This window comes from Symphalangus syndactylus, chromosome 16 (assembly GCF_028878055.3).
Source record: "Symphalangus syndactylus isolate Jambi chromosome 16, NHGRI_mSymSyn1-v2.1_pri, whole genome shotgun sequence".
Classification (NCBI taxonomy): domain Eukaryota; kingdom Metazoa; phylum Chordata; class Mammalia; order Primates; family Hylobatidae; genus Symphalangus; species Symphalangus syndactylus.
The window spans coordinates 62,834,037-62,860,967 of record NC_072438.2 but is presented as its reverse complement, the minus strand read 5'-3'; the positions used below and the strand labels follow the sequence as shown (position 1 = coordinate 62,860,967).

The 26,931-nt window shown below is 41.6% G+C and overlaps 1 protein-coding gene across 7 annotated transcripts in view; it reads right to left on the bottom strand.

The window, feature by feature from the left end:
- Positions 1–26,380, bottom strand: part of OXCT1 (3-oxoacid CoA-transferase 1) — a 154,580-nt gene extending 128,200 nt beyond the window's left edge. For 5 of the 7 annotated variants that reach the window (XM_055246755.2, XM_055246757.2, XM_055246759.2 and 2 more), the window contains exons 1-3: positions 13,267–14,539; positions 5,588–5,696; positions 4,226–4,316 (exon numbers count right to left, since the gene is read on the bottom strand). In XM_055246755.2, coding sequence (XP_055102730.1) covers positions 4,226–4,316; positions 5,588–5,696; positions 13,267–13,344 — 278 coding nt within the window. In that variant the 5' untranslated portion in view covers positions 13,345–14,539. Of the gene's footprint in view, positions 1–4,225; positions 4,317–5,587; positions 5,697–12,630; positions 14,540–26,294 lie in introns of those variants that run through there. The other 2 variants (XM_063619531.1, XM_055246754.2) reach the window with 2 other exon arrangements.
- Positions 26,381–26,931: the final 551 nt, after the last annotated feature.

The following is a 26,931-nucleotide window of genomic DNA, read 5'->3' as shown; positions in this document are numbered from 1 at the left end:
CACCTCAGGGAGTCCCATCCTGATCACCCAATTTAATATTAAAACCTGCCCCTCCACTTTCACACTCCCAATTCCCCATTACTTTTTTTTTTTTCCTTTTCCAAGGCACATATAACTTAACATATTGGAAAGTTTACTTATTTGTTATGTTACTATTATAGTCCACCTACAGCATTTGGTCCATGAAGCAGAAATCTTGGTCTGTTTTATTTACTATTGTTTTCTAAGCTGAACATTTGTTAAATTGATTTATTGCTCAATTCCACTGTCCCCCTCCTCACTGTCTCTTCTCTAATAGTAGTGAAAACCTCCAAGTCATTATACTGGATATTTACTGTTTGTCCCTCTGGATCTGTTCTCCAACCTCCAGCCTGCTCTGGACCTCAGATGGCTGCCCTGTAGACTAAATTGAGGGGTCCCCTTGCCCTCTGGCTTCTGATCGGGTTCAGCCACTCTGACTGGGTTCACCCAATGGGAGGCACCATCAAGAGGATGTGGGTGAGGGGAAAATGTTGGGATTTATATTCCTCTGACTCTCTCCCTAAGAAGTTACAGCCCGTTGGATAACCCCCTCCATAAAGCTTTCTTCCAGGTCCTAGTAACAGCTCCCTCCCTTCACTCCTTCAGACCTGGGGCTGGTAACAGCACCCCTCCATTACAAACTCCAGGGTTCTTTATTACTCATTTTTCCCTCAGCCCTGACCATTCCACTGAAAAGGCTCCCTTTGGTAAACTCCTCAACTACTCAGAAAATTCAATTACGTTTGATATCCTCTGGGGCCCAGACTAACAAAGTTGTAATGAAATAATTCATGAAGGTAGATATGATCCATTTTACTTTCTGTAGTTTTAAATATCTGAAATGCCTACAGGCCCATAGTAAAGCCAGAATATAGTTGGACATTGATTGACTTGGGAATTTTTCTAACTACTCTCTTCTGTATCTCTTTGGCTTTTCAACCTATTACCCATTTTAAGTTGGCTCTATTTGGAGATCACGTCTCTTTATTCATCTATGTTAGCTGTGAGAATCATTGTTTATATGGGCTTTGCTTTGTTTTTAGACTAGTATCCTGGCATAGCAATCAAGCAGTGCATAAGACGCTAGCCCCAGGTGCACTACCTGACCAGTTCTTCAGGTCTTGAAAATGCTGTCAGCTTACAATGAGAGTGTTTCTTGCCACACACTTTACAACCCAAATTTGGCAAGTGTATATCTTACCTATTGTCAGACATTGATGACAAAAAATTAGTAAGACAAGTCCCTTACCTATAAAGGCTTACGAGATAAAGAAAAATAGATGTGATCTTTTGCAAATGGGGAACATATCATTTCTAATAGAGATATGTATATTAAACCATCTTATAGCTCTTTAATACTAAAGACAATGCTGATAAGACTTTCAAAAAGATTGGTGCTTTCCTTTAGTAGCCAACATTTTTTAGCATACTAAAGAGAGATGTGATCTTTTTCCTGCATCACAACAAACCTGGGTTTCAAACATGTTGGTGACTAGAAAAAGTCGAAGGCCAAGAATTCATTAATGAGACAAATTATTATAAAGCAAAAAGATACTGCATCGGAGACAATGTTCTGGAAATATTTTCATGTTCTGAATATGAAATTTAATTTGCTGATTTTCTGAAATCTCATTAATTGGCAATTCTTGTCAAAATAAGATAAATAAAAATAAAGTTGGGATCACTTACCAAGTTGTATTTCTTTTGTTTACTTTTCATTTTAGACATACTTAAATCTGGATTCGATAATTATATTTAATATATCAAGAGTACCAAAAACAAAATACTTCATTTAAATATAAGGCTAATTTATGACATACAGTAATTTCCCCCTCCCCCACCCAATCTGCAGTTTCATTTTCTGTGGTTTCAATTACCCAGTCAACTGCAGTCCACAAATATTAAATGGAAAATTCCAGACATATAAAATTCATAAGTTTTAAGTTGTGCACCATTCTGAGTAACGTGATGAGCTATCATCATCCTACTCCATCCTGCCCGGGATGTGAATCCTCCCTTTGTCCAGCATATCTACACCATATATACTACTCTCCTGTTCTTCACTTAGTAGCCATGATGGTGATCAGATAGATTGCTGCAGTATTTGCTGTGCTTGTGTTCAAGTAGTCCTTATCTTACTTAATAATGGCCCCAAAGCACAAAAGTAGTGGTGCAGGCAACTTGCATATGCCAGAACGAGGCCGTAAAGTGCTTCCTTTAAGTGAAAGATCTAAGTAAGAATGAATCTTTTATCCATTAAATTTCAAAGAAGGAGAAAAGTATGTGCTAGTTTTGCTGTCATATCTCAAACTGCAAAAGTTATAGCGACAGAGCATAATAAGAGCTTAGTTAAGATGGAAAAGACATTAAATTTGTGGGTGGAAGACAAACAGAAATACATTCCCATTGACAGCAATTGGATTGAGTATTAGCCATGATTTCAGAACACATCCCCCTCGAATAAGAGAAGACTTCTGTAGTTACATGAGACAAATGGAATCTTTCATGAGCTGAGCACAGAGGTTCAAGTATACATCCCAGGAATTGGTTAGCCATTCCCAGACAAAATAACTAAATCCTAGGGAATGCCCATAATCAGCTCATGGCCTACATCTGATTATTAACTCCTTCAGAGCTGAAGCTTCCTCAACAAAGAACAAGGGCACAGCAGAGGGTTCACTGCCTTTATCTCAAGGTTCAAAGTCATTGGTACAGAACCAGACATTTTAGAGTGATAGACTGACCATTGGGCTCTCAAAAAACTATTATACCTGACAAGTATAGTAATATATATATACACACACACAAGTAATTATAGGTGTAGGTACATATGTATAATCAGATTTCTTAGCCTTTGACATAACAGCATCCATTCTGCATCAAGAATTTTATATTGATCTGCAGTATCCCTTATAAGCATAAAGCTATCTGGAAAACTGAAAGTGCTGATAATCAAAAGTATGTATAATCAAGTCAAATTAAATGGCATAAGATACGTTTAAGAGTTATCAAGTTGTCGTAAACAAGTTACTTCTCTATTTTCAGATGATCTGAAAAGTCAGTTAAACAAGGGACAGATGATTTCTACAATCCCATTCCCCTCCGACACACAGTAACTCTGAGACTCAGACTTAGAAGCTCAGGACAGTAGGGAATACATAACTACTGTAAATAAAGGAGATTGGTAATGTAATATATATATATATATATATATATCAAAGATAAGTAAAATTCAGCATACAAAGAAAGGCTAAAAGTCTCTAAAGGAACTCAAAAAGGGGCAAGATCAATAAAGACTAGAAAAGTTTCTGCAATTGGATAAGGATACTTTGAGGATATATAACTTAAGTCTAATCCTAAGAGATGTGGATAGACAGGAAAGAGGAGGGACAGTCTCCCAGAAGGAAACAGACTCAGAAAAGGAAAAATGGGCACAAAAGTAGCATCAGTTTTATTTCCTAAATAACCTACACTATTTATTCTAAACTGCTTTTATAATCGGCTAAAATGCCAATTGGGTGATTAAAAATGTAAAATCCTTAAAGTCTTTAATTGTTGAGAACTGATGACCTACCATTTTGTAAAAATAAAAATATGGCTTTTCCTAACATAGCTAAATGTACCTTAATGTGCATGCCATTATTAAAATGATGGCTTATTTCTGACCACCGTAATATGCAATCCTATTATCTTAAGTGCTGGCTGCATATCCACCTTCCAAGACCAGCCATGTTTTTGTGATTAACGGTATCCCTTTACTTATGATCTAGAATGATGGCATTGCTAAAAGAAAGGGCTTTAAACAGATTTCAAATTGATGCCCACCTTGCTTTATAAATGATCTAATAAATAACATAAAACAATACCTTTAAATTTTAAAATGCAAGACTTAATTTGAAGATATATATTCTAACTTCAATATATTTTAAGTTTAGAAAAATAAAAACACATCACATTAAGATATAAAGTCTTAATTTATATCTTTATACTAGATGAAGCAAGTCTGTTTTACTTATGAAGGATGGTACCAAAAACATTTGGATAAATGTGACCACCCCTCTTGACCTTGTTAAACATTAGATTTTGATGCTTGGACATATTGCTCATGTGAATAGGAGAAAACTTCATTTCATTGATAAAATCTGTTTAAATATTGAGAACTGGCATTTCTCTCCAGCCAATTGTTTTTAAAATGCACACTTACCCTGCATTGTTGCTGACTGCAGTTAGTCCTTTTACTCCAATTTTCAGTAACGCATCTATAAGATTCTCTGGAATTCCACATAGCCCAAAACCTATATTAAGACCAAAAAATAAACAATTTGTAAAGGGGGTAACAACGTTCTTTCAGAGAAGTGTGTGTTATTCTTTTTAAGACAGAAATAAAACAAAGCATATTATTAGATCTACTAAGCAAAATACAGATATATCTCAGCAGCTAAGTAAATGGTCATATAGCTGTATCCAAATGTTTTGCACCATTATATCACATATCACCGCCCAGTCTTTGAACCACAAGTATAAGGCCAAGTGCAACCAGTTTATATGGCTACTCATTGCTCAGTTTGCACTTAACTATATATCTATTGTTTTCCTGCTTTGTAAATCAGTTTTTCTATAACTTTTTCAAGAATGTTTATATGTCTGAGTAGATTTTGCATAGTTGGAAGCCTAAGCCCAAAACTGTCATTTCTTTATATTTTCCATGATTACTCAAATTGTACTGGGTTTAAAATGAACATTAATGACTTATTTGAATGAGTGGGGATCAATCCTAAAAATAATCCTTGATATTATTTATCAGAAGCAGGCAGCAAGTTGGGTGCGGGTGGCTCACTCCTGTAATCCCAGCGCTTTGGGAGGCCAAGGTGGGCAGATCACTAGAGGTCAGGAGTTTGGAACCAGACTGGCCAACATGGGGAAACCCCATCTCATTTTTTAAGTTTTTCTAGGACACTTAATGTATTTTGTAAAAATACAAAAATTAGCCAGGAATGATGGCGGGTGCCTGTAATCCCAGCTACTTGGGAGGCTAAGGCAGGAGAATCACTTGAACCTGGGAGGCAGAGGTTGCAGTAAACTGAGATCGCACCACGGCACTCCAGCCTGGGCGACAAAGTGAAACTCCCTCTTGAGATTCCAAACAAGAAGCAGCAACAGAATTGGCAGTGGGGGAGGTCAATACATGTCTACGGGGTCTCTGAAGGTGTAAGCTTATGAGATTAATGCAAACATTTTAAGTTAAAAAATTGGGATCTAGGGATTTTTTTCAAAGCTATTAATAAAACATGACTACCTTGAAGCTTCAGTTTTTCAAAACAGAAACACACAAATACACATACACACACACACACACGCACACAGAGAAAGTAAAATATTAAATGCTAAACCTTGCTAAACTTTTAGGAAGGAGACACTAATAAAATAGATGATACTATAATATGTACAATAAATAATGCATAATAAAATAATTATCATTTTTATACATCTTTGTCATTGTGATTTGCCTCCTTCATTTAAACACATAAGGACATTACCATAATATGTAAACAGAGTTAGTACTCACCACCAACCAAAACCGTGGCACCATCAGGGATGTCTTTTACAGCTTCTACTGGATCTGTATAAAACTTGGTATGGCGATGAGCACTGGTGGAAAAGGAACAAACACATCCCTAAAATATTAAAAAAAAAAAATTGATAATCATTTGGAGATACAGTTTTACTTTATGTGTGTAGCAATTTATTCAATTGATAGACAAATGATAATTTCATTATCCCCTTTACATATACACATTTTTAATTGCCAGGTAATAACTGTATATAATATATATATTTATACAGGTAATACATGTATGTATTTATGGCATACATGGTGTTTTTATATGTATAGTAGACCCCACTTATCCACAGTTTCCCTTTCTGAGGTCTGTCACCCTGGGTAAGTACGGTACAATAAGATTTGAGAGAGAGAATGCATTCTTATAACTTTTATTACAGTATATTGTTAAAACTGTTCTATTATTAGTTATTGTGACTAATGTCTCATAGTCTAATTTGTAAATTAAAATGAATGATACACACATGTAGGATAAACAACTTATATAGGGTTTGGTACTACCCACAGGTCAGGCAGCCACTGGGGTTCTGGAAATATTCCCCTTGGATAAGGGAAGATACTATATACATTGTTGAACAGCTAAATCAAGCTATTTATAAATGCACATACTTTTTTGTGGTAAAAACACTTAAAAATCTCTAAGCAATTTTCTAGTATACAATATATTATAAATCATAGTCACCATGGTGTTCAACAGATCTCTTGAATTTATTCCTCCTAAATAAAATTATGTATCCTTTGACCAATGTCTCACTAACCCTTCACCCCCAGCCTCCATAACCACCATTTCACCTTTCTGTCTGTGATACTATCCCCCTCTTTAAAAGCCTGGAGTTTTAAGTGACTCATACTTAAAAGTAGGATGGATATTTTATCCACAGATGATCACTGAAGTCCCCTTGTAACAGATGTCTTCTATTACATAAGGGATAGTTCTAACTCCATCATTTGTGGCCACCCAAAAGAATGAAAGTAGAAAGAAAAGTCCATATACTGGAATTCAAATTCATAGCAATGGTGTCATCAAGCATCGGTTTCTGGTAACCCAATCTTCCATTAATCAACAAGTATTTACTGTAAACCTACCATGTGCCAAGTCCTGTACTATTTATTCCAACACAGTTAAGTATTAAGACATGAGCACTGCTCTCTAAGAAATTAAAGCCAATATGAACAAAACACATACCTACAGAGTTGGGCCCCAGGTTCAATCTTAAATGTCAAAGAATGCCTCCTAGAGGGACAACAACACCTTACAAAACAACTCATCCTCCTATGGGTCTTAAGGCTTATGGAGGCTATATAAAAGGAACAAACCATTATCTACAAGGAAGGTAAGTCTAGCCTTACCACAGTATACTGTTTGGTCCCAAATGAGTCACCTAGTGAATATTCATGAGCAATCAGTTGTAAACTTTTCCCTTTTCCCTACATCATCCACACTATGCACAAAAGAAAACAAGAAAGCAGATTCTGTAGCAATCATTCATACTCAATATCACCTCTCCTTTATTCTCACTATACAGTCAGCCTAAAAAGAAAGAATAACATCTGAATCCTGGTATACTGCCACCTTAACATGCCAGTTATGAGCTCACATCCACTGCCTAACAGTCTCCCAGACAGACACAACCCGAAATGGTCAAGGTGACAGCATAAATGTCTATCATTCTTTTCTTCCTCTAAAAATAAGCCAGCACACTGCTCAAACCCTGAGAAATAGGTCTAGGCAGAGATAGAAAGGGCTCGAACCACAAAGAGTTTTCCCTCTTTCCTATCCTCAAGTAGCAAGTATTCATCTGCTTCTGTTTTAAACATATATTTTTTAATATATTGGAAATTACAGGTGTGATAGCCTGAATAAACAGGCCAACAGAAGGATCATAAGATAAAGTTGAGGATATCTCCTAGAGACACTTAAAAAATGCAGATATCTAATCCAACCAATTCATTTCACAGGTCAAACTTTTGAAGCTTAGAAGGATCTTGTAATTTACACAAAACTGTGTTAAAACAAGACCAGATCCAAGGCTTTATTTGGCCTTCTACCTCAGGGCCTTTCTACTACAATATGCTTCTCGCCATGTTTTTTGAAACCTCTCATACTCCACTTCTCGTGTATTGATACAAAACAAATCTTTGTGAGTATTCTATTTCTTCCTGTATAACTCTGCTGTCATTATCTCCACCCAAAAGTGAAGAGTCAGCCCCTTATAGCTGGAAGGGGAAGAAAATTAAAGAGTTCATCCACAGCTCAACAGTCTGTGCGGTAAGATCACCCTAACTACTTCAATATGCTGAGAAACACAAATCCCACATAGAGAGGAAGTTGGAAGAAAACTCATTTCCCCTATATACCTATAGAGGCTTTTTAGATTCAGGTATCCATTCCCTCAAGCATTTATCCTTTGAGTTACAATCCAAATACACTTGAAGTTATTTTTAAATTTACAATTAAGTTGTTATTGACTATAGTCACCCTGTCATGCTATCAAACAGTAGGTCTTATTCATTCTTTCTATTTTTTGGTACCCATTAACCATCACTACCTCTCCCCTGCCCACAAATAAAAGCATATAACCATAGGCTTGTCAAGAATTCTATTCTTTTGTTTCATCTGATAGTTTTCACTACAGTTAGAAATTACCAAAGAGCTTGCCACACTCTCTGCAAAAAAAAATACCTCAAAAGTATTTTAGAGAAGACATGTTTACCCAGATAATCAAAAGTTAAAAGCATAAAGTGAAGATGTTTTCCAGGTAATCTGAGAAGGGCTCAAGACAATGAAGAACCTGCAGGTACTCGTTTTTTTCATTATTCATATATTCAGTTAACAATATTTGTTGACATTTGATATCTATTTACTAAGAGGTCAACCTGTACTACAACAGATTCTATCCTAAGAAACCCTAACATCTAGTTTAGGAGATAGTGTGGCATAATAGATCATGCTCTTGGGATCAAAAAATACCCTTGCTTCAAATTCCAATTCTCCACAGTTGTATGAATCTAGGAAAATTACTTAACCACTGCATCTCTTTTTCATGGGGGGAGAGGGTATTTTAAGTTTACAAAAAGATGATAATTGTTTTCTAGGAATGTAGTAAGGATCAAATGATGTTATATACATAAGCCTTGTTGCAGGACTATAGAAGATACCCAGGGGATACTAGCTTCCTTTGGAAAATGCAAACTTTTCTTCATTCTCCACTAGGGCAGTAAGATCAACTTGTCATTTATTGGAGTTTAGTTTTAATTTTAATTGTATATACATGTATATATTTATGCAGGTAATAAATGTATATATTTATGGCATACATGGTGTTCTTATATGTACTGTAGACCCCTCCCCCCGCTTATCCACAGTTTCCCTTTCTGAGGTTATGTACATATGTAACATATTCTGATGTTATATAGAGAAGCCCTGTGCCTGGACTATAGAAGATACTCAGGGGATGTTAGCTTCCTTTGGAAAATGCAAACTTTTCTTCATTCTCTACCAGGGCAGTAAGACCAACTTGTCATTTATTGGAGTTTAGTTTTAATTTTTAACCACCTCACTCTACCCTATACACACACTCCACTGATTTTACAAAGAATGTTTTTAAACACAATTCGTACCATAGCAAATTAACCCAGGTGATCTTTGTTGAAGGTTTTCAAAAATACATAGGTCTTAGCTTTAAGATTACTTTAACAAGAGGTGATATTTATTTTGTCACCTTACAGTTAAATAAATGACAAGGAACAGCTGATATTGTCCAAGTAAGTATCAGAGTTTGAGAAACAAAAGTGGGGAGAAGTTATATGGAGAGAAGTAAAGAGATACAGGTTACAAGGAAAAGGCAGTAATATGTGAGTGGATACACTCACAGACCTGCAGAGCATGGCATCACTGCCAAGAGATAGTGATGTGTGTGAAAACACTTTAGCTGTCCAGAAGTGGACAGGTGTCTACCAAAGGTAGAATTTTCACCTTGAACCAAACACTGCCAATTATGCACATGTAACAAGAATAAATCTCAAGCAGCTCACAGAGAGTTACAGCACCAGGCAATTCTCTACAGCAGTGGTGTGCATTGTTACTGAGGGAACATACATGTTCTTCTCCAATGCTGGAGGGATACTCAGTGCTCCAAAGGGGCACAGATGAAGGAGTAATTCATTCTACCTGGTGGACTAGAAAACCAGAGTTTGCCAGGTGTTAAATACTTGTCAGGACAGTGATTCCAAACAAGGGAGCCACATGAGTAAGAGTTCAGGGATATGAAAAGGCTGTGTGGTTACAGACATGTGGGATCAGGTCTCATGGAGAGAGGTTCATGAAGATCAGGCTGGAGGAGCTGACTGAGGCAGTTTGTAAAAAGCCTCACAGACCGCACTGCACAGTTTCTTTTACCTTTTCTTTTCAATTTTTTTATTTCCATAGGTTTTTGGGGAACAGGTAGTATTTGGTTATATGAGTAAGTTCTTTAGTGGTGATTTGTGACTTGATCATTCAATGAGGAAGGGACAGCAAAGCTTTTGAAACAGATGTCACAACTCAAAGGAAGCCTGAATTAAGAAAGTGGTATGGAAACTCATTATTTCTTTCCTTCACCCATTTGTACCAACTATACAAAACACTGAGGCTACAAAGTTAAAATAAATATTAAAAATAAAACACAGACATAGTCCCTGCTATAATGAAACTTACAAACTAGCAAAGATAGTAGTCATTAAATAATTACAAAATTTTAAACACAATCATAGTATTTAATTGGGGAGCTATAGGGAAGAAACAGTTGCTGAGAAAGAATGCCAGGGACAGCACTGAGGAACATTTCAGAAAGAGGCACACATATGACACTTGGTGATCAATTGGAAGTGCAGCAAGGAGAAGAGAAGATGGTTCCAGGATTTCCAGCTTATATACTGGATGGATACTGGTGCTGTTAAGCACAGTGAAAGAAGAACAAAACAAGGAATGGGAAAGCCACTTTATGGCTAGTTTGCTTTGGATCAGAGAGAGCTTTAAGCACCAACTGACATCCAAGTGAAGTTCACCAGTTGCACCAGAAGGACTGCAGCTCAGGAGAGTCTGACGTTGGAAAGAGATTTCGGAAAAGACAGTGTCAAGGATGAATGGTGGGTAAAGTGTTAGTGGTACTCTTATAACCTTTTTTCCCACTAATAATTTTCTATAGTGAAAATAGTATTAAATGTTCCACACTGCCCCTCAGTAATAATGAAGAAAAGAAGATACCTTCCAATAGTCTATTTTCAGCTAAGTCCATGCCAGATAACTCTGAAAGGGGCAGTCAGTCTCCAAACCAGCAGCATCAACATCACCTGGAACTTATCAATGCAAAGTTTAGGGCCCCACCCAGGACCTATTAAATTAGAAATTCTGGGGGTGGGTACAGCAATCTGTTTTAGAAAACCTCCAGGTAATGCTGATGCACTCTCAGGTCTGAGAGACACTGGGCTCGCCCAACATAAAAATTTTAAACATTTAAGAAAATAACTATCTCATTTTAGCTGTTAGTTACGTTTAGTGGAAAAACTCAAGGTTTCTGTTTGCCTGGAGGGTTCTCTCATCCGTACGTTAAACATGTGTAGAATATCTCATCTATGCAGAGTAGTGTGTTTGTTGAGGGAGACTAAGTGTAAGGCATAAATATGGTCTCTGCCATCGGGGAGCTGTCATCTGGTTGAGGAGACAATAGACACATCTGAAAAGTTAAACAAGTAGGTAAGTGGTACAGTTCAACAGAAGCAGCAGGTGAGGATTTAAAGTGCTAAACAATAAGGGCACTAAGAGCCACAAGCTAGGGGAATAGTGGAAGGCAGGAGTTAGACCTACCATAATCAAGCCTGACACGGCTAAGTTTGAACTCTGTATGAACTTTTAATGAGATATAGCAGAACCCCTTATTTGCATCTCGTCCCTCTAAGAAGAGGTTTGCTGAGCTTCGGAAATGGTTTAATGATATACTCAAGATGGAAAAGACTTGAAGTGAGTAAATTACAGTTGGGCAAATAAGTAACCGCCAAAAGAAGAAACGTTCTTGACCTCGGCCCAAGGGTATCGCTGTGCTCTGGTTTGCATTAGCTTCAGCACCACTGCAATCTCACTGAAGGTCAAGTTCCCTTTTAATAATGCTTTATATATCCAAGTCTATCTGCAGTTATAAAAATGCTTCCTAAGAGGCATTTAAGAGTAAAATGGGGCCGGGCGCGGTGGCTCACGCTTGTAATCCCAGCACTTTGGGAGGCCGAGGCGGGTGGATCACGAGGTCAGGAGATCGAGACCACGGTGAAACCCCGTCTCTACTAAAAATACAAAAAAAATTAGCCGGGCGTGGTGGCGGGCGCCTGTAGTCCCAGCTACTCGAAGAGGCTGAGGCAGGAGAATGGCGTGAACCCGGGAGGCGGAGCTTGCAGTGAGCCAAGATCGCGCCACTGCACTCCAGCCTGGGTGACAAAGCGAGACTCCGTCTCAAAAAAAAAAAACAGTAAAATGGTCCGGTTCTGAATCATTCCCTAGCACCTACCGAAGGAGCTCAGTGGCTCCTTTGTGTTCTCAGCCGTCAGGAATTGGATGCAGGAAAGAGCAATGGGGCCAGGCAGGCACGCTTCAGGAGTAAGTACCGTGTGCATGGCACGCTGTCAACCTCAGACCTATTATTGGATACCAAGGAAGAGGCTCCCTCGATTGACACGGCGGGGATAAAGCTACCCTCCTGGACCTGGCGCTCTGGTCCTGTAATTCGCTCCTAGGGCTCCAGACAGGGGTGAGCTTACAAGCGAGGACAGTGCATAGGGCAAAACCACAAGCCAGTCCACAGTGGGAATGCCTCCAGATACCACTCTGTGGAGAGTTGGCAGTGGGGCACAGAAAGGATTTCAAAGGGCTCTGAAAACCGAAAGCCCCTAACCCGGATACGAGGGGCCTCGAGAGAAAGGTTTGTCCGCTCCTGCAGCCCAGGCGCGAGCCAGGGACACACCTCGGATGGTTTCCCAGCTTGGCCGGCAAGATGCCCTGGCGAGTGCTCCAGTCTGCGGGGCAGCAGAGCCAAATAGGGAGGAGAGGATGGGAGCGGCATTCCACACCCGCCGCACCCGGCATCCAGCCCCGGTGAACTCGAGCAGAGCCATGGCTAACCCAGCCTCAGGTTCTGGGCCTCTAGAGGTTCCTCTGCCCAGAGATCCAACATTGGGGGCGCAAACCTACCCGCTGTTGCCTCACTCCTAAACCTCCATACACTGGCGCCCTCCTCCCCCCGTTCAGACCCTCAGAGTCCCTTTCCAAGGGCGGGTGCCAGGAGGGACGCCGGCGAGCGCCAAAGGGCTCGGGAGCGCTGCCAGGAGTCCTCCCGCCCCTTCTCAGCCTCTCCGCGCCCTTCTTTACCGCGTCTCGCTCCATCAGGGAAGCGACTGCAGAACCAAGCAAAGGCGACCATCCGAGGAGCCGGCGAGGCCAGGAACGCGTCGCCGCGTGTCCCTGACCAGGGCACCGCGCCACGGATGCCAGATCCTAGGCTGAAGAGAGCGGGTAGGGGCAGAGGAGAAAACGCGGGCACCAATCAGGGTTTGGTCCACGTTCTTCCTGCCCATGGCCTTCCTCTTCCCCCGCACTTTACCTTGTACCAGGTTCCCCCAGATCCGCGGGCAGAGGCGCAGAGCCGAAGCCCGGAGGAGAGGAGTTTGAGAGCCGCCATCTTCAGGCGGTGAGGCAGGAGAAGGCTGCGGGCTGGAGCGCGCGTTTGAGCGTCGGTGCGCGCTGTCCCGGGCGCCGCCGAGTCACTGCGAAGGAAAGCGGGGCGGGCTGGAGGCTCGACAGCGCGTCGATGACGTCCTCCCGGCCTTTAGAGCCGCACGCCACCGGCGCGCTGCTGGCTGCTGCTTTTAAAAGAAGTGAGGCGGGGCGGGGCCCCGGCGGGGAGAAGGGGCTCTGCGCAGCCAGGGCGGATCGCGGGGAAGTTCCTCTCAGCGCCCCGGGTGTCTGGGCGTGTGCAGCTGTGTTGGCGCGCACTTGCCGCTGCAGCCCTTCTGTCAGCCCTTTAGCTTCGATGGGGCGCTGGTGGCCGCCTGCCCCTAGGTTGTGGATGAGTCTTGGCCTAGAGTTCAGGGCCCTCCGGCCACGGGAGGATCTTCCGCCAAGCTTGTTGTTTTCCCAAGTCAGTGCCTGGCGTATGTGTGGGCTGCATAGGGGCACCCCTCGAGGCCCCCTTCTCTTCTCCCGCCTGGACTGCGTTCACGTTTCTAACATTTCTCAGCCCCTTTTCCCCACACCTGGCCTTGGCTTACATAGAGTAAGTTTGCTGTGAGCACCTGCCTCGAACTGTCGGTCAAGAGGTGTGAGCAACAAGGCTTGCAGAGGAACAAGATTAAGACTGGACATCTGTGACCTGAGTTTAGCACACCTTTTCTTCCCCATCATCCAAGTTTGCGAATTTCAGGCTCTTTCTCACACTGGAGTCCCAGCAACCCCAGAGATTACTAAGAAGATGCAACTATAAAAGTAGTATATTGCTTTAACCTTAGGCAAGTTAGATAACTTCCCTGAGCCTCAGTGTCCTCATCTGCAAATTAGGATTGCTTATAATACAACGTTATAACGTTTCTATGAGTTAATTCATACAAAGTTTGTGGCCTTATTATGAGGAGTCAATAAATGTTAGGCATTATTATAAGTTTTTTCCATTGTATCAGTTCATTGACATGGCACGTACATATTCTCCAAGCCTTGTCTTTTGACCAACTCCTTGAGGACATGAGCCAAGACTGATTTCTCCAGAACTATCTTTGCACTTAGCAGAGTGGAAAGACCAAGTGGAAGCTCAATAGCATTTCATTTGATTAAGGCCTGACCAAGTTCTGAGAATGTGATGTTAGTTTTGAACCAAAGCAAAGCACACAAAAATTAAATGAGATATTAGCTTCCTTAGCAAATACAGTAAGGTAATGAACAGTGAAGATCCAGTTCAAAGTTTGTGCATAAAAGCATTTGCCCTTTCATGGTATTCTTTTAACTCTGAACTTTTTTTTCCCTTTAAATATTATAATTTTAGTCAAAATCAGTTAAGGAGTAAGATACCAAGTTAGACTATTCAATTACACTGGAGAAATTAACTTATTACTGGTTGGTATTTCAACACATTTTAAGAAGTTGGATTTGGGGGAAATTCAAGTACTATAACTAAAGTCCCATACCTAGTGATAATTTAGCATATAGCAGCTGTTGTACCTTTAACTTACACAATGTGAAAAAAACTAGCATTCCAATTGAGTCTGCTTTTCCACTTTTGCCCATTCCAATTGGGTCTGCTTTTCCACTTTTGCCCTTCCACGGGGCACATGAAATGGAAAAACTGCATTGGCAACTTTGCCGGTGGTCATATGACTGACTCTTGGCTGGTCTCACTTTGTTGCTCTTGGCTGAGGAAGACACATTTTAAATGTTGCATGCTATGTGACTAAGTCTCCTGAGAAAACCCCCTCATTACTGTATGGTCAAAACCCACTGTACTGTATTTTTGATGACTGTGACTTCATTTTATACTTTTTACATAATGTGTAAGTCTCTTCAACTTGAATAAATTGGATTACAATTAGAAAAAAAGTTCTTATGTGCTGATTTCCCTTCTAGTTACACAAAGGCACTTCAATTTTAATTGGTGTGCAAAATTTTACTTCTTTTAAATATCTGAACTTTTCTGAACTAGTAAGGATATTTCCCACTTGCTTTGAAAGGCAGTTTCTGGCAAATATGTTATATTCTGGAAACTTTCCTTTGTGGAGTCTTACAGTTTAACTTCCACACTTTTAAAAACTGGGAGAATTGGATTCAAAGCCTTTAAACAAAAGTTCTGATTCCAGTCATGCAATGAAGAAAGCTTTTTTTGTTTGTTTTCTTTGTATTTTTTTTGTATTATGTTATGATACATATGTATATGTGTGGGTGTGGGTGTGGGTGTGGGTGTACATACACAGAGTCATGTGCTACATAAGATTTTGGTCAATAATGGACAGCATATATGATGGTAGTCCCATAACATTATAATAACATATTTTACTGTAGCTTTTTTATGTTTAGAAATGTTTAGCCATGTGCAGTGGTCCACGCCTGCAATCCCAGCACTTTGGGTGGCCAAGGCAAGTGGATCGCTTGAGCCCAGGAGTTCGAGACCAGCCTAGGCAATATGGTGAAACCCCATCTCTACAAAAACAGACAAACAAAAAAATTAGCCGGTGTGGTGGAGCACACCTGTAGCCAGCTACTGGGGTGTGGTGGGCAGTGGGGACTGAGTCAGGAGGATTGCTTGAGCCTGGGAGGCAGAGGTTGCAGTGAGCCAAGATTGCTCCTCTGCAAGCCAGAGCAAGACTCTGTCTCAAAAAAAAAAAAAAAAGAACAGAAAAATTTAAATACACAAATAACTACCATTATGTTACAATTGCCTACTAAATATTGTACAGTAACATGCTATACAAGTTTGTAGCCTAGGAGCATAAGCCATACCATGTAACCTAGGTGTGTAGTAGGTTAGACCATCCAGGTTTATGTCAGTATATTCTATATTAGCACAGTGACAAAATATCCTAGCATCTCATTTCTCAGAACCTGTCTTTGTCATTAAGCAAGGCATGACTGCGTGGCACCATTTTATCAGATAAATGCAGGTAATATGTCAGAGTTTATTAGATTGTAAGTTATTCTCTGTTTTAAGGAGTTTCATTTTAATTCTCCTAAAATATGATGCATTAGCATCTCTCATTAGTGCAAGATAGGACATGCTGTTCTCACAGTTGATGGTGTACTCCCCCAGGCTGATAATCGGGGCATCTGAAGACTTGTTTTTCAAATGTTGATTAACTGGTTTCACTAGAAATAGCAGTTTTTAAGTAGGTCATTTTGAGAGGTGACAGCGTGCTGGCAGTCCTCACAGCCCTCACTCGCTCTGGGCGCCTCCTCTGCCTGGGCTCCCACTTTGGCAGCACTTTAGGAGTCCTTCAGCCCACGACTGCACTGTGGGAGCCCCTTTCTAGGCTGGCCAAGGCCAGAGCCAGCTCTCTAAGCTTGCGTGGAGGTGTAGAGGGAGAGGCGTGAGCGGGAACCGGGGCTGCACGCGGCGCTTGTGGGCCAGCTGGAGTTCCCGGTGGGCATGGGCTTGGCGGGCCCCACACTCAGAGCAGCTGGCCGGCCCCACCGTGGTTTTGTCTTTCAGATGGGAAACACTCAGGCATCAACAGGCTCCCCCTTGAAATGCATCCTAAGCCATTGGGACCAATTTGACGCACAAACCCTGAAAAAGAGGCATCTCATTTTTTTCTGCACTATGGCTTGGCCCCAATATTCTCTCTCTGATGGGGAAAAATGGCCACCTGAGGGAGGTACAAATTACAATACTGTCCTGCAGCTTGATCTTTTCTGTAAGGGGGAGGGGAAATGGAGTGAAATACCTTATGTCCAAGCTTTCTTTTCATTGAGGGAGAATACACAACTACGCAAAGCTTGCAATTTACATCCCATAGGAGGACCTCTCAGCTTACTCCCGTATCCTAGCCTCCCTATAGCTCCCCTTCCTATTAATGATAATCCTCCTCTAATCTCCCCTGCCCAGAAGGAAATACGCAAAGAAATCTCCAAAGGTCCACAAAAACCCCCGGGCTATTGGTTATGTCCCCTTCAAGCTGTAGGGGGAGGGGAATTTGGCCCAACTTGGGCACATGTCCCCTTCTCCCTCTCTGATTTAAAACAGATCAACGCAGACCTGGGGAAGTTTTCAGATGATCCTGATAGGTACATAGATGTCCTACAGGGTCTAGGGCAAACCTTTGACCTCACTTGGACAGATGTCATGCTACTGTTAGATCAAACCCTGGCCTTTAATGAAAAGAATGCGGCTTTAGCTGCAGCCCGAGAGTTTGGAGATAGCTGGTATCTTAGTCAAGTAAATGAGAGAATGACAGCCGAAGAAAGGGACAAATTTCCTACCGGTCAGCAAGCCATCCCCAGTATGGATCCCCACTGGGACCTTGACTCAGAGCATGGGGACTGGAGTCGTAAACATCTATTGACCTGTGTTCTAGAAGGACTAAGGAGAATTAAACAAAAAGCCCATGGATTATTCAATGATGTCCACCATAACTCAGGGAAAGGAAGAAAATCCTTCTGCCTTCCTCGAGCGGCTACGAGAGGCCTTAAGAAAATATACTCCCCTGTCACCCGAATCACTCGAGGGTCAATTGGTTCTAAAAGATAAGTTTATTACCCAATCAGCCGCAGATATCAGGAGAAAGCTCCAAAAGCAAGCCCTGGGCCCTGAACAAAATCTAGAGGCATTATTAAACCCGGCAACCTCTGTGTCCTATAATAGGGACCAAGAAGAACAGGCCCCAAAGGAAAAGCGGGATCAGAGAAAGGCCGCAGCCTTAGTCATGGCCCTCAGACAAACAAACCTTGGTGGTTCAGAGAGGACAGAAAACGGAGCAGGCCAATCACCTGGAAGGGCTTGTTATCAGTGTGGTTTACTAGGACACTTAAAAAAAAAGATTGTCCAATGAGAAACAAGCTGCCCCCTCGTCCGTGTCTACTATGCCGAGGCAATCATGGAAGGTGCACTGCCCCAGAGGATGAATGTTCCCTGGGTCAGAAGCCCTCCAACCAGATGATCCAACAACAGGACTGAGGGTGCCTGGGGCAAGGGCCAGCTCATGTCATCACCCTCACTGAGCCCCAGGTATGTTTAACTATTGAGGGTCAGGAAATTGACTTCCTCCTGGACACTGGCGCGGCCTTCTCAGTGTTAATCTCCTGTCCTGGATGACTGTCCTCAAGGTCCGTTACCATCCAAGGAATCCTGGGACAGCCTGTAACCAGGTATTTCTCCCACTTCCTCAGTTGTAATTGGGAGACTTTGCTCTTTTCGCATGCCTTTCTTGTTATGCCTAAAAGTCCTACACCCTTATTAGGGAGGGATATATTAGCCAAGGCTGGAGCTATTATCTACATGAATATGGGGAACAAGTTACCCATTTGTTGTCCCCTACTTGAGGAGGGAGTCAACCCTGAAGTCTGGGCATTGGAAGGACAATTTGGAAAGGCAAAAAATGCCTGCCCAGTCCAAATCAGGTTAAAAGATCCCACCACTTTTCCTTATCAAAGGCAATATCCCTTAAGGCCTGAAGCTGATAGAGGATTACAGAATATTGTTAAACATTTGAAACTCAAGGCTTAGTAAGGAAATGCAGCAGTCCCTGCAACACCCCAATTCTGGGAGTACAAAAACCGAACAGTCAGTGGAGCCTAGTGCAAGATCTTAGACTCATTAATGAGGCAGTAATTCCACTATATCCACTTGTACCCAACCCCTATACCCTTCTCTCTCAAATACCAGAGGAAGCAGAATGGTTCACGGTTCTAGACCTCAAGAATGCCTTCTTCTGTATTCCCCTGCACTCTGATTCCCAGTTCCTCTTTGCTTTTGAGGATCCCATAGACCACACGTCCCAACTTGGGGTATTGCCCCAAGGGTTTAGGGATAGCCCTCATCTGTTTGGTCAGGCACTGGCCCAAGATCTAGGCCACTTCTCAAGTCCAGGCACTATGGTCTTTCAATATGTAGATGATTTACTTTTGGCTACCAGTTCAGAAGCCTTGTGCCAGCAGGCTACTCTAGACCTCTTTAACTTTCTAGCTAATCAAGGATACAAGGTGTCCAGGTCGAAGGCCCAGCTTTGCCTACAGCAGGTTAAATATCTAGGCCTAATTTTAGCCAAAGGGACCAGGGCCCTCAGCAAGGAATGAATACAGCCTATACTGGCTTTTCCTCACCCTAAGACATTCAAACTGTTGTGGGAGTTCCTTGGAATTACCAGCTTTTGCCGACTGTGGATCCCCAGATACAGTGAGATAGCCAGGCCCCTCTATACTCTAATCAAGGAAACCCAGAGGGCAAATACTCATCTAGTCGAATGGGAATCAGAGGCAGAAACAGCCTTCAAAACCTTAAAGCAGGCCCTAGTACAAGCTCCAGCTTTAAGCCTTCCCACAGGACAGAATTTCTCTTTATACGTCACAGAGAGAGCCGGGATAGCTCTTGGAGTCCTTACTCAGACTCGTGGGACAACCCCACAACTAGTGGCATACCTAACTAAGTAAGGAAATTGATGTAGTAGCAAAAGGCTGGCCTCACTGTTTATGGGTAGTTGCAGCAGTGGCAGTCTTAGTGTCAGAGGCTATCAAAATAATACAAGGAAAGGATCTCACTATCTGGACTACTCATGATGTAAATGGCTTACTAGGTGCCAAAGGAAGTTTATGGCTATCAGACCACTGCCTACTTAGATACCAGGCACTACTCTTTGAGGGACCAGTGCTTCAAATACGCACGTGCGTGGTCCTCACCCCTGCCACTTTTCTCCCAGAGGATGGGGAACCAATTGAGCATGACTGCCAACAAATTATAGTCCAGACTTATGCTGCTCGAGATGATCTCTTAGAAGACCCCTTAACTAATCCTGACCTTAACCTATATACCAATGGAAGTTCATTTGTGGAGAATGGGATACGAAAGGCAGGTTATGCCATAGTTAGTGATGTCACCATACTTGAAAGCAAGCCTCTTCCCCCAGGGACCAGTGCCCAGTTAGCAGAACTAGTGGCACTTACCCGAGCCTTAGAACTGGGAAAGGGAAAAAGAATAAATGTGTATACAGACAGCAAGTATGCTTATCTAATCCTACATGCCCATGCTGCAATATGGAAAGAGAGGGAGTTCCTAACCTCTGGGGAAACCCCCATTAAATACCACAAGGAAATTATAGAGTTATTGCATGCAATGCAGAAACACAAGGAGGTGGCACTCTTACACTGCCAAAGCCATCAAAATGGGAAGGAGAGGGGAGAACAGCAGCATAAGCAGCTGGCAGAGGCAGCAGAAAGGAAAGAAAGAGACAGGAGGTCAAAGAAAGAGACAGAGAGGAAGACACAAAGAAGAAGTCAGAGAGAAAGAGGGACAGACACAGAAAGTCAAAGAGAGAGTTAAAGAGAGGAAGAGACAAGAAGTCGAAGAGAGAAAGAGAGAGATGGAAGTAGTAAAGAAAAAACAGCATACCCTATTCTTTTAAAAGCCAGGGTAAATTTCTATCTACCCAGCCAGGGCATATTCTACTTATGTGGATCTTCAACCCATATCTGCCTCTCAGACAGTTTGCAAGAAATAACGAAATCTATTCTTACGTTACAATCCCAAATAGACTCTTTGGCAGCAGTGACTCTCCAAAACTGCTGAGGCCTAGACCTCCTCACTGCTGAGAAAGGAGGACTCTGCACCTTCTTGGGGGAAGAGTGTTGTTTTTACACTAACCAGTCAGGGATAGTATGAGATGCCGCCTGGCGTTTACAGGAAAAGGCTTCTGAAATCAAATAACGCCTTTCAAATTCTTATACCAACCTCTGGAGTTGGGCAATATGGCTTCTCCCCTTTCTAGGTCCCGTGGCAGCCATCTTGCTGTTACTCACCTTTGGGCCCTGTATTTTTAACCTTCTTGTCAAATTTGTTTCCTCTAAAGTTGAGGCCATCAAGCTACAGATGGTCTTACAAATGGAACCCCAAATGAGTTCATCTAACAACTTCTACTGAGGACCCATAGACCGACCTGCTGGCACTTCCCCTGGCCTAGAGACCTCCCCTCTGGAGGACACTACAACTGCAGGGCCCCTTCATTGCCCCTATCCAACAGGAAGTAGCTGGAGTGGTCAACGGCCAAATTCCCAACAGCAGTTGGGGTGTCCTGTTTAGAGGGGGGATTGAGAGGTGACAGCATGCTGGCAGTCCTCACAGCCCTCACTCGCTCTTGGCACCTCCTCTGCCTGGGCTCCCACTTTGGTGGCACTTGAGGAGAGCTTCAGCCCACCGCTGCACTGTGGCAGCCGCTTTCTGGGCTGGCCAAGGCCGGAGCCGGCTCCCTCAGCTTGTGGGGAGGTGTGGAGGGAGAGGTGTGAGCAGGAACCGGGGCTGCACATGGCGCTTGTGGGCCAACTGGAGTTCCGGGTGGGCGTGGGCTTGGCAGGCCCCGCACTCAGAGCAGCCGGCCAGCCCTGCTGCCCCGGGCAGTGAGGGGCTTAGCACCTGGGCCAGCAGCTGCGGAGGGCGTACTGGGTCCCCCAGCAGTGCCAGCCCACCGGTGCTGCACTGGATTTCTCACTGGGCCTTAGCTGCCTTCCTGTGGGGCAGAGCTCGGGACCTGCGGCCCACCATGCCTGAGCCTCCCACCCCCTCCATGGGCTCCTGTGCCACCCGGCCTCCCCGATGAGCGTCGCCGCCTGCTCCAGGGCGCCCAGTCCCATCGACCACCCAAGGGCTGAGAAGTGTGGGTGCATGGTGCGGGACTGGCAGGCAGCTCCACCTGCAGCCCTGGTGGCGGATGCAGTGGGTGAAGCCAGCTGGGCTCCTGAGTCTGGTGGGGACATGGAGAACCTTTATGTCTAGCTCAGGGATTGTAAACGCACCAATCAGCGCCCTGTCAAAACTAATCAGCAGGATGTGGATGGGGCCAGATAAGAGAATAAAAGCAGGCTGCCCGAGCGGGCAGTGACAACCCGCTCAGGTCCCCTTCCACACTGTGGAAGCTTTGTTCTTTTGCTCTTTGCAATAAATCTTGCTACTGCTCACTCTTTGGGTCCACACTGCTTTTATGAGCTGTAACACTCACTGCAAAGGTCTGCAGCTTCACTCCCGAGCCAGCAAGACCACGAACCCACCAGAAGGAAGAAACTCTGAACACATCTGAACATCAGAAGGAAGAAACTCCAGACGCGCCACCTTAAGAGCTGTAACACTCACCGCAAGGGTCCGCGGCTTCATTCTTGAAGTCAGTGAGACCAAGAACGCACCAATTCCGGACACAATGTGAGTCACTTATAAAAGTGCATGCGTGCTTCATTTTATCACAATAGTCCTTTAATATATGGAGAACACAGTCCTTCAAACAATTTTCCTCTAGTAGGTTTGAAGAACATAAATCTGAAATTTCACATAAATCTGTAAATCTAAGTATTGTTTTATAATGCAAGTCACCCATTAATTTGCATATTTTGAAAGCTTATTTTCATAGATCCTTTGAAGGAGTCCCTTGTATTAACTAGTGTGTATTTAATATTTGTTCAATGATTAAAGAAAAAATAAATTGATTTTTTTAAAGTGTAGTTTTCTCAGAAAAAAAGTAAAATAAATGCATGAGATACTTGGAGAAGGCTTAAGGCCTGGAATGAAATTGAAAATTATGATAAGGTACAAAGGAAACCTAAAAGAGTAAAATGCACCAGAGTTATCTTGTATACACACAAGACTGATCACCTTATTTCTGCTTAAAACCTGTCATTGGTTTTCCCCACTGCCTTTGAGATCCACAGTTCATACTTAATAACATGACATAGAACAGGATCATCTCTTCTGGTCTTCCTTTCCCCAACACGTCTGCTTTATATTTCAAACTATATGTGCCTCTTGATTTTTACACAGTGAATTTGCACAACCTCAGAATCAAGTGTTGACAGCAAAATAATAAAGAGCAGGAATTCTGTGGTTAGGCTGGTAGGGTTCAAGTCTTAGCTCTGCAGTCTTTAGCTATATGGCCTTCTGTGATGCAGTAGTTAAGCAGGGCTTACAGAATGTTAAGATGTAAGGTAATCTCTAGATCAATATTTGCATTATTCAGGTGTTAAAAGATTATACATTATTAATCATTTCCCAGATGCTATCTTAGTCCATTCTTGCTGCTACAACAAAATATCTTAGGCTGGGTAAGTTACAAAAAGAAATGTAATTTCTCACAGTTCTGGAGGCTGGAAAGTCCAAGATCAAGGCACCAGCACATTGAATATGTTAAATTAAATTAAATTTGGCCAAAAGCCGCTTCCATACTTTGAAATTCTGCATAGCAAACTGCACCTAAGTTAGTGCTTAAATAAACCTTACTTAAGAGTATATTCTTGTAACAAATAGCTGAATCTCAGCTAATTACAGCAGCCAGGTTTCATCCAATCACATACTACCAACTGATAAGACCATGTCCACATAAGGCAAATGCCTCATTGCATTGTGCCCAAATAAGGCAAATGCTGGGCCATAATCAATCAAACTGTGTCTGTACCTCAATTCCTCTTTCTGCCTATAAATACTGCCTGCTCACATTGCTGAGGGGGGCTTTCTGAACCTCTACTGGTTCAGAGTGCTGCCTGATTCATGCATTGTTCTTTGCTCAAATAAACTCTGCTAAAGTTAATTTGTCTAAAGTTTTTCTTTTAACAAGGGTCTGGTGAGAGTCTGTTCCTCACAGATTATACCTTCTCTGTGTCCTCACATAATGGAAGGGGCAGAAGGCGCAAACAGTTCCCTTGTACCTCTTCTGTAAGGGCACTAGTCACATTCATGAGCTCTCATGATTTAATCTCCTCTGAAAAGCCCCATATCTTAATACTATTGCATTGGCAATTAAGTGTCAACATATGAATTTGGGGAGGACACATTCAAACCATAGCAGATGCTTTCTATATTTTCATAAACTGAAAAACATAAGGCAAGATTCAAACCCTGGACCATATGTTATTAAAAGCTGCTATTTCTTTATCCCACCCTCTTTCTGAGATATCTTTGAATCTTACCCCAACTCTCCAGTTTCACTCATTCTGCACTACTTCAGGGCCTCAATTTCAGTTTCTCTCATCTGAATTATTTCTGTTTCTTTCTAAATGAATTTCCATTCTCCCTCAATTTAAACATACTTAAAATTATTATTTCAAATACAGGATCTGGTCTTCTCACATCTTTTTCTAAAATATTTCACGAAATCCTCAAAGGCTACAAGTGAAGTCCAACATTCAATTATAGCCAACGTTTTCTTTAATCTAACCTCAACAAACCATGTGGCCTTAAGGGTTCTGCAGAGGTATTTCAGGGGCTATGCAAACATTATATTTTGAAATTAAATTTTAGATTACATTTTTACTGTTCTATCAACACTAACAAAGAAGGAGCATGCACACTCAATTGTGATCTATCTTTGATTTAAAAGTATTAAAAATTACCAGATTGTGGCTGGGCATGGTGGCTCACACCTGTAATCCCAGCACATTGGGAAGCAAAGCTGGCAGATCACCTGAGGTTAGGAGTTCCAGACCAGCCTGGCCAACATGGTGAAACCCCATCTCTACTAAAAATAAAAAATTAGTCTGGCCAACATGGTGAAACCCCATCTCTACTAAAAATAAAAAATTAGCCTGGCATATGGCACATGTGCTCCAAGCTACTCTGGAGGCTGAGGCAGGAGAATCACTTGAGACTGGGAGAGGGAGGTTGCAGTGAGCTGAGATCACACCATGTACTCCAGCCTGGGTGACAGAGAGAGATTCCATCTCAAAAAAAAAAAAAAAAAAAGACCAGATTGTGCAGTTGGGAGACAAACCTTAGGTTAAAGGTTCCTCATCATCGAATTTTCTATATTTGAATATATAAAATATGTCATTGATAAAGAAGTTTGTAGCTCTGTATTTATCTTTTTATCATTTAGACCTCTGCATTTTGACTCACTTAAATTTATATAAATATATAATACTTTGAGGCTTTGGTCAGAGACATGTACTGCCTAGAATTATTTCTTATCACAGCATAGTAGTTGTTCAAAAAGAGCATATAAAACACTTCATAATAATATTATACTATAAATAGTTTTAGAGATTATTTTCCATTTTGGCTACATCTTGTCTGACATTTACATATGTGAACAAAAGGTAATTGACATTATTAGTTGTTGACCACTGAAACAAACATTTCCTGCTACTTTTCTTTCAAGCCTCTGATCTACTTTAATTGAAGCATATACTGAAATTCTGGGACAAGCTGCAGTGTGGATCAGAACTTTCTTATTATTGTGCAGCCAAACAAAAATAAAATAAGCAAAGTATCAGATATAACTCCATGGTTGCAATTTTTTAGCTTCTCCGAAGAGCTTTATTGTTCTCATTTTTTCCACGTATAACAGGAAAATATTTCACAATTAAAATGATAAAATGCATTTAAACTGTAAAGTACCACTTTTACACATTGGATATGTTAGGTTCTAAATACAATTTTATTTGAAAGGGTGACTCATATTAAATATGTTTGAAAATTATGGCTTTAGCTAAATTGGACTACTTTCTGCTCCCTGCACATACCAAGCACCTTCTGACAGGGAGCCATTGCTAAAGCCTTTTTTTTCTGTGCCAGCTGAGCAAACTCCTACTCCTCTTTCAAGACTCAGATCAAATGTCACTCCTCTGTGTACCTTGACTGTTCACACTCTGAATTCCACCTCTTAAAAAACTATGTTCTTTTACTTTGTGCTCTCAGGGCCTTTGGTCACCTGGATTATGAGCTTATAAAGTTTTGTTCATTTTTGTATCCATAGTGTCCTAGGATTTCTTTTAAGCATAGAGCAGTTCAACAAATATCAGTTGTGTTGACTTGACTTGGGTAGCCCTTTTTTGCTGCCTTAATACAAGCCATGAACTTAACCTGTGTCTCTCAGCTCAGCTCTTTAGATTGAATACTTTCTTTCTAATTATGATGTGATAGTAGTAATTATTTACATTTTCATTCTCTTTTACAGCTTACTTTGTGCTCACCATCATCTTTTGGGCTTTCTTCTCTAACACAGTTCCTATATCCAGCCTCATGCTCTGCTGTGCCTGTAACTATCTTCTCCCCACAGATAACCTGCCATTGAAGTACATGAAGAAAATAGTCAAATAGTGAGTTACAAACTGTACTTCCCTCTTTCAAATTGTCCCTGTTTCTCTCATTATTATTTTCTTCCCTTCTTGTGAGTATTCCATTTGGTTAAATCTTTTCCACAATAAAGTAACTCAAACCAAGTATGATATTTTGGCTACATGAGCCCACTGTTTATGTTCCCAGACAACCAGTAACACCTGCAATAATACATTTCAAAAAAAATACTGCCAAGAGATTGTGACACCCTGGCTCAGTAGAATACATCAGGGTCACTTATAAATATCCAACCACAGAGAAATGATTCATTACAGTATAGTGCATCATCTTGAAAAACTATTATGCCACTATTAAGAAGTAAAAATTTTAAATTGTATGTGGAAATGGTTAGGATAAGTATAAAAGTCAGAATTCAAATTGTATTATATAAGGATTACAACCATGTATTATATATTTTTGCAAAATAAATGAAAAGACCATCTAAAAGTGAGGAAAAAAATCAGTACAATGAGGGCAAGAATTTAGGTACTT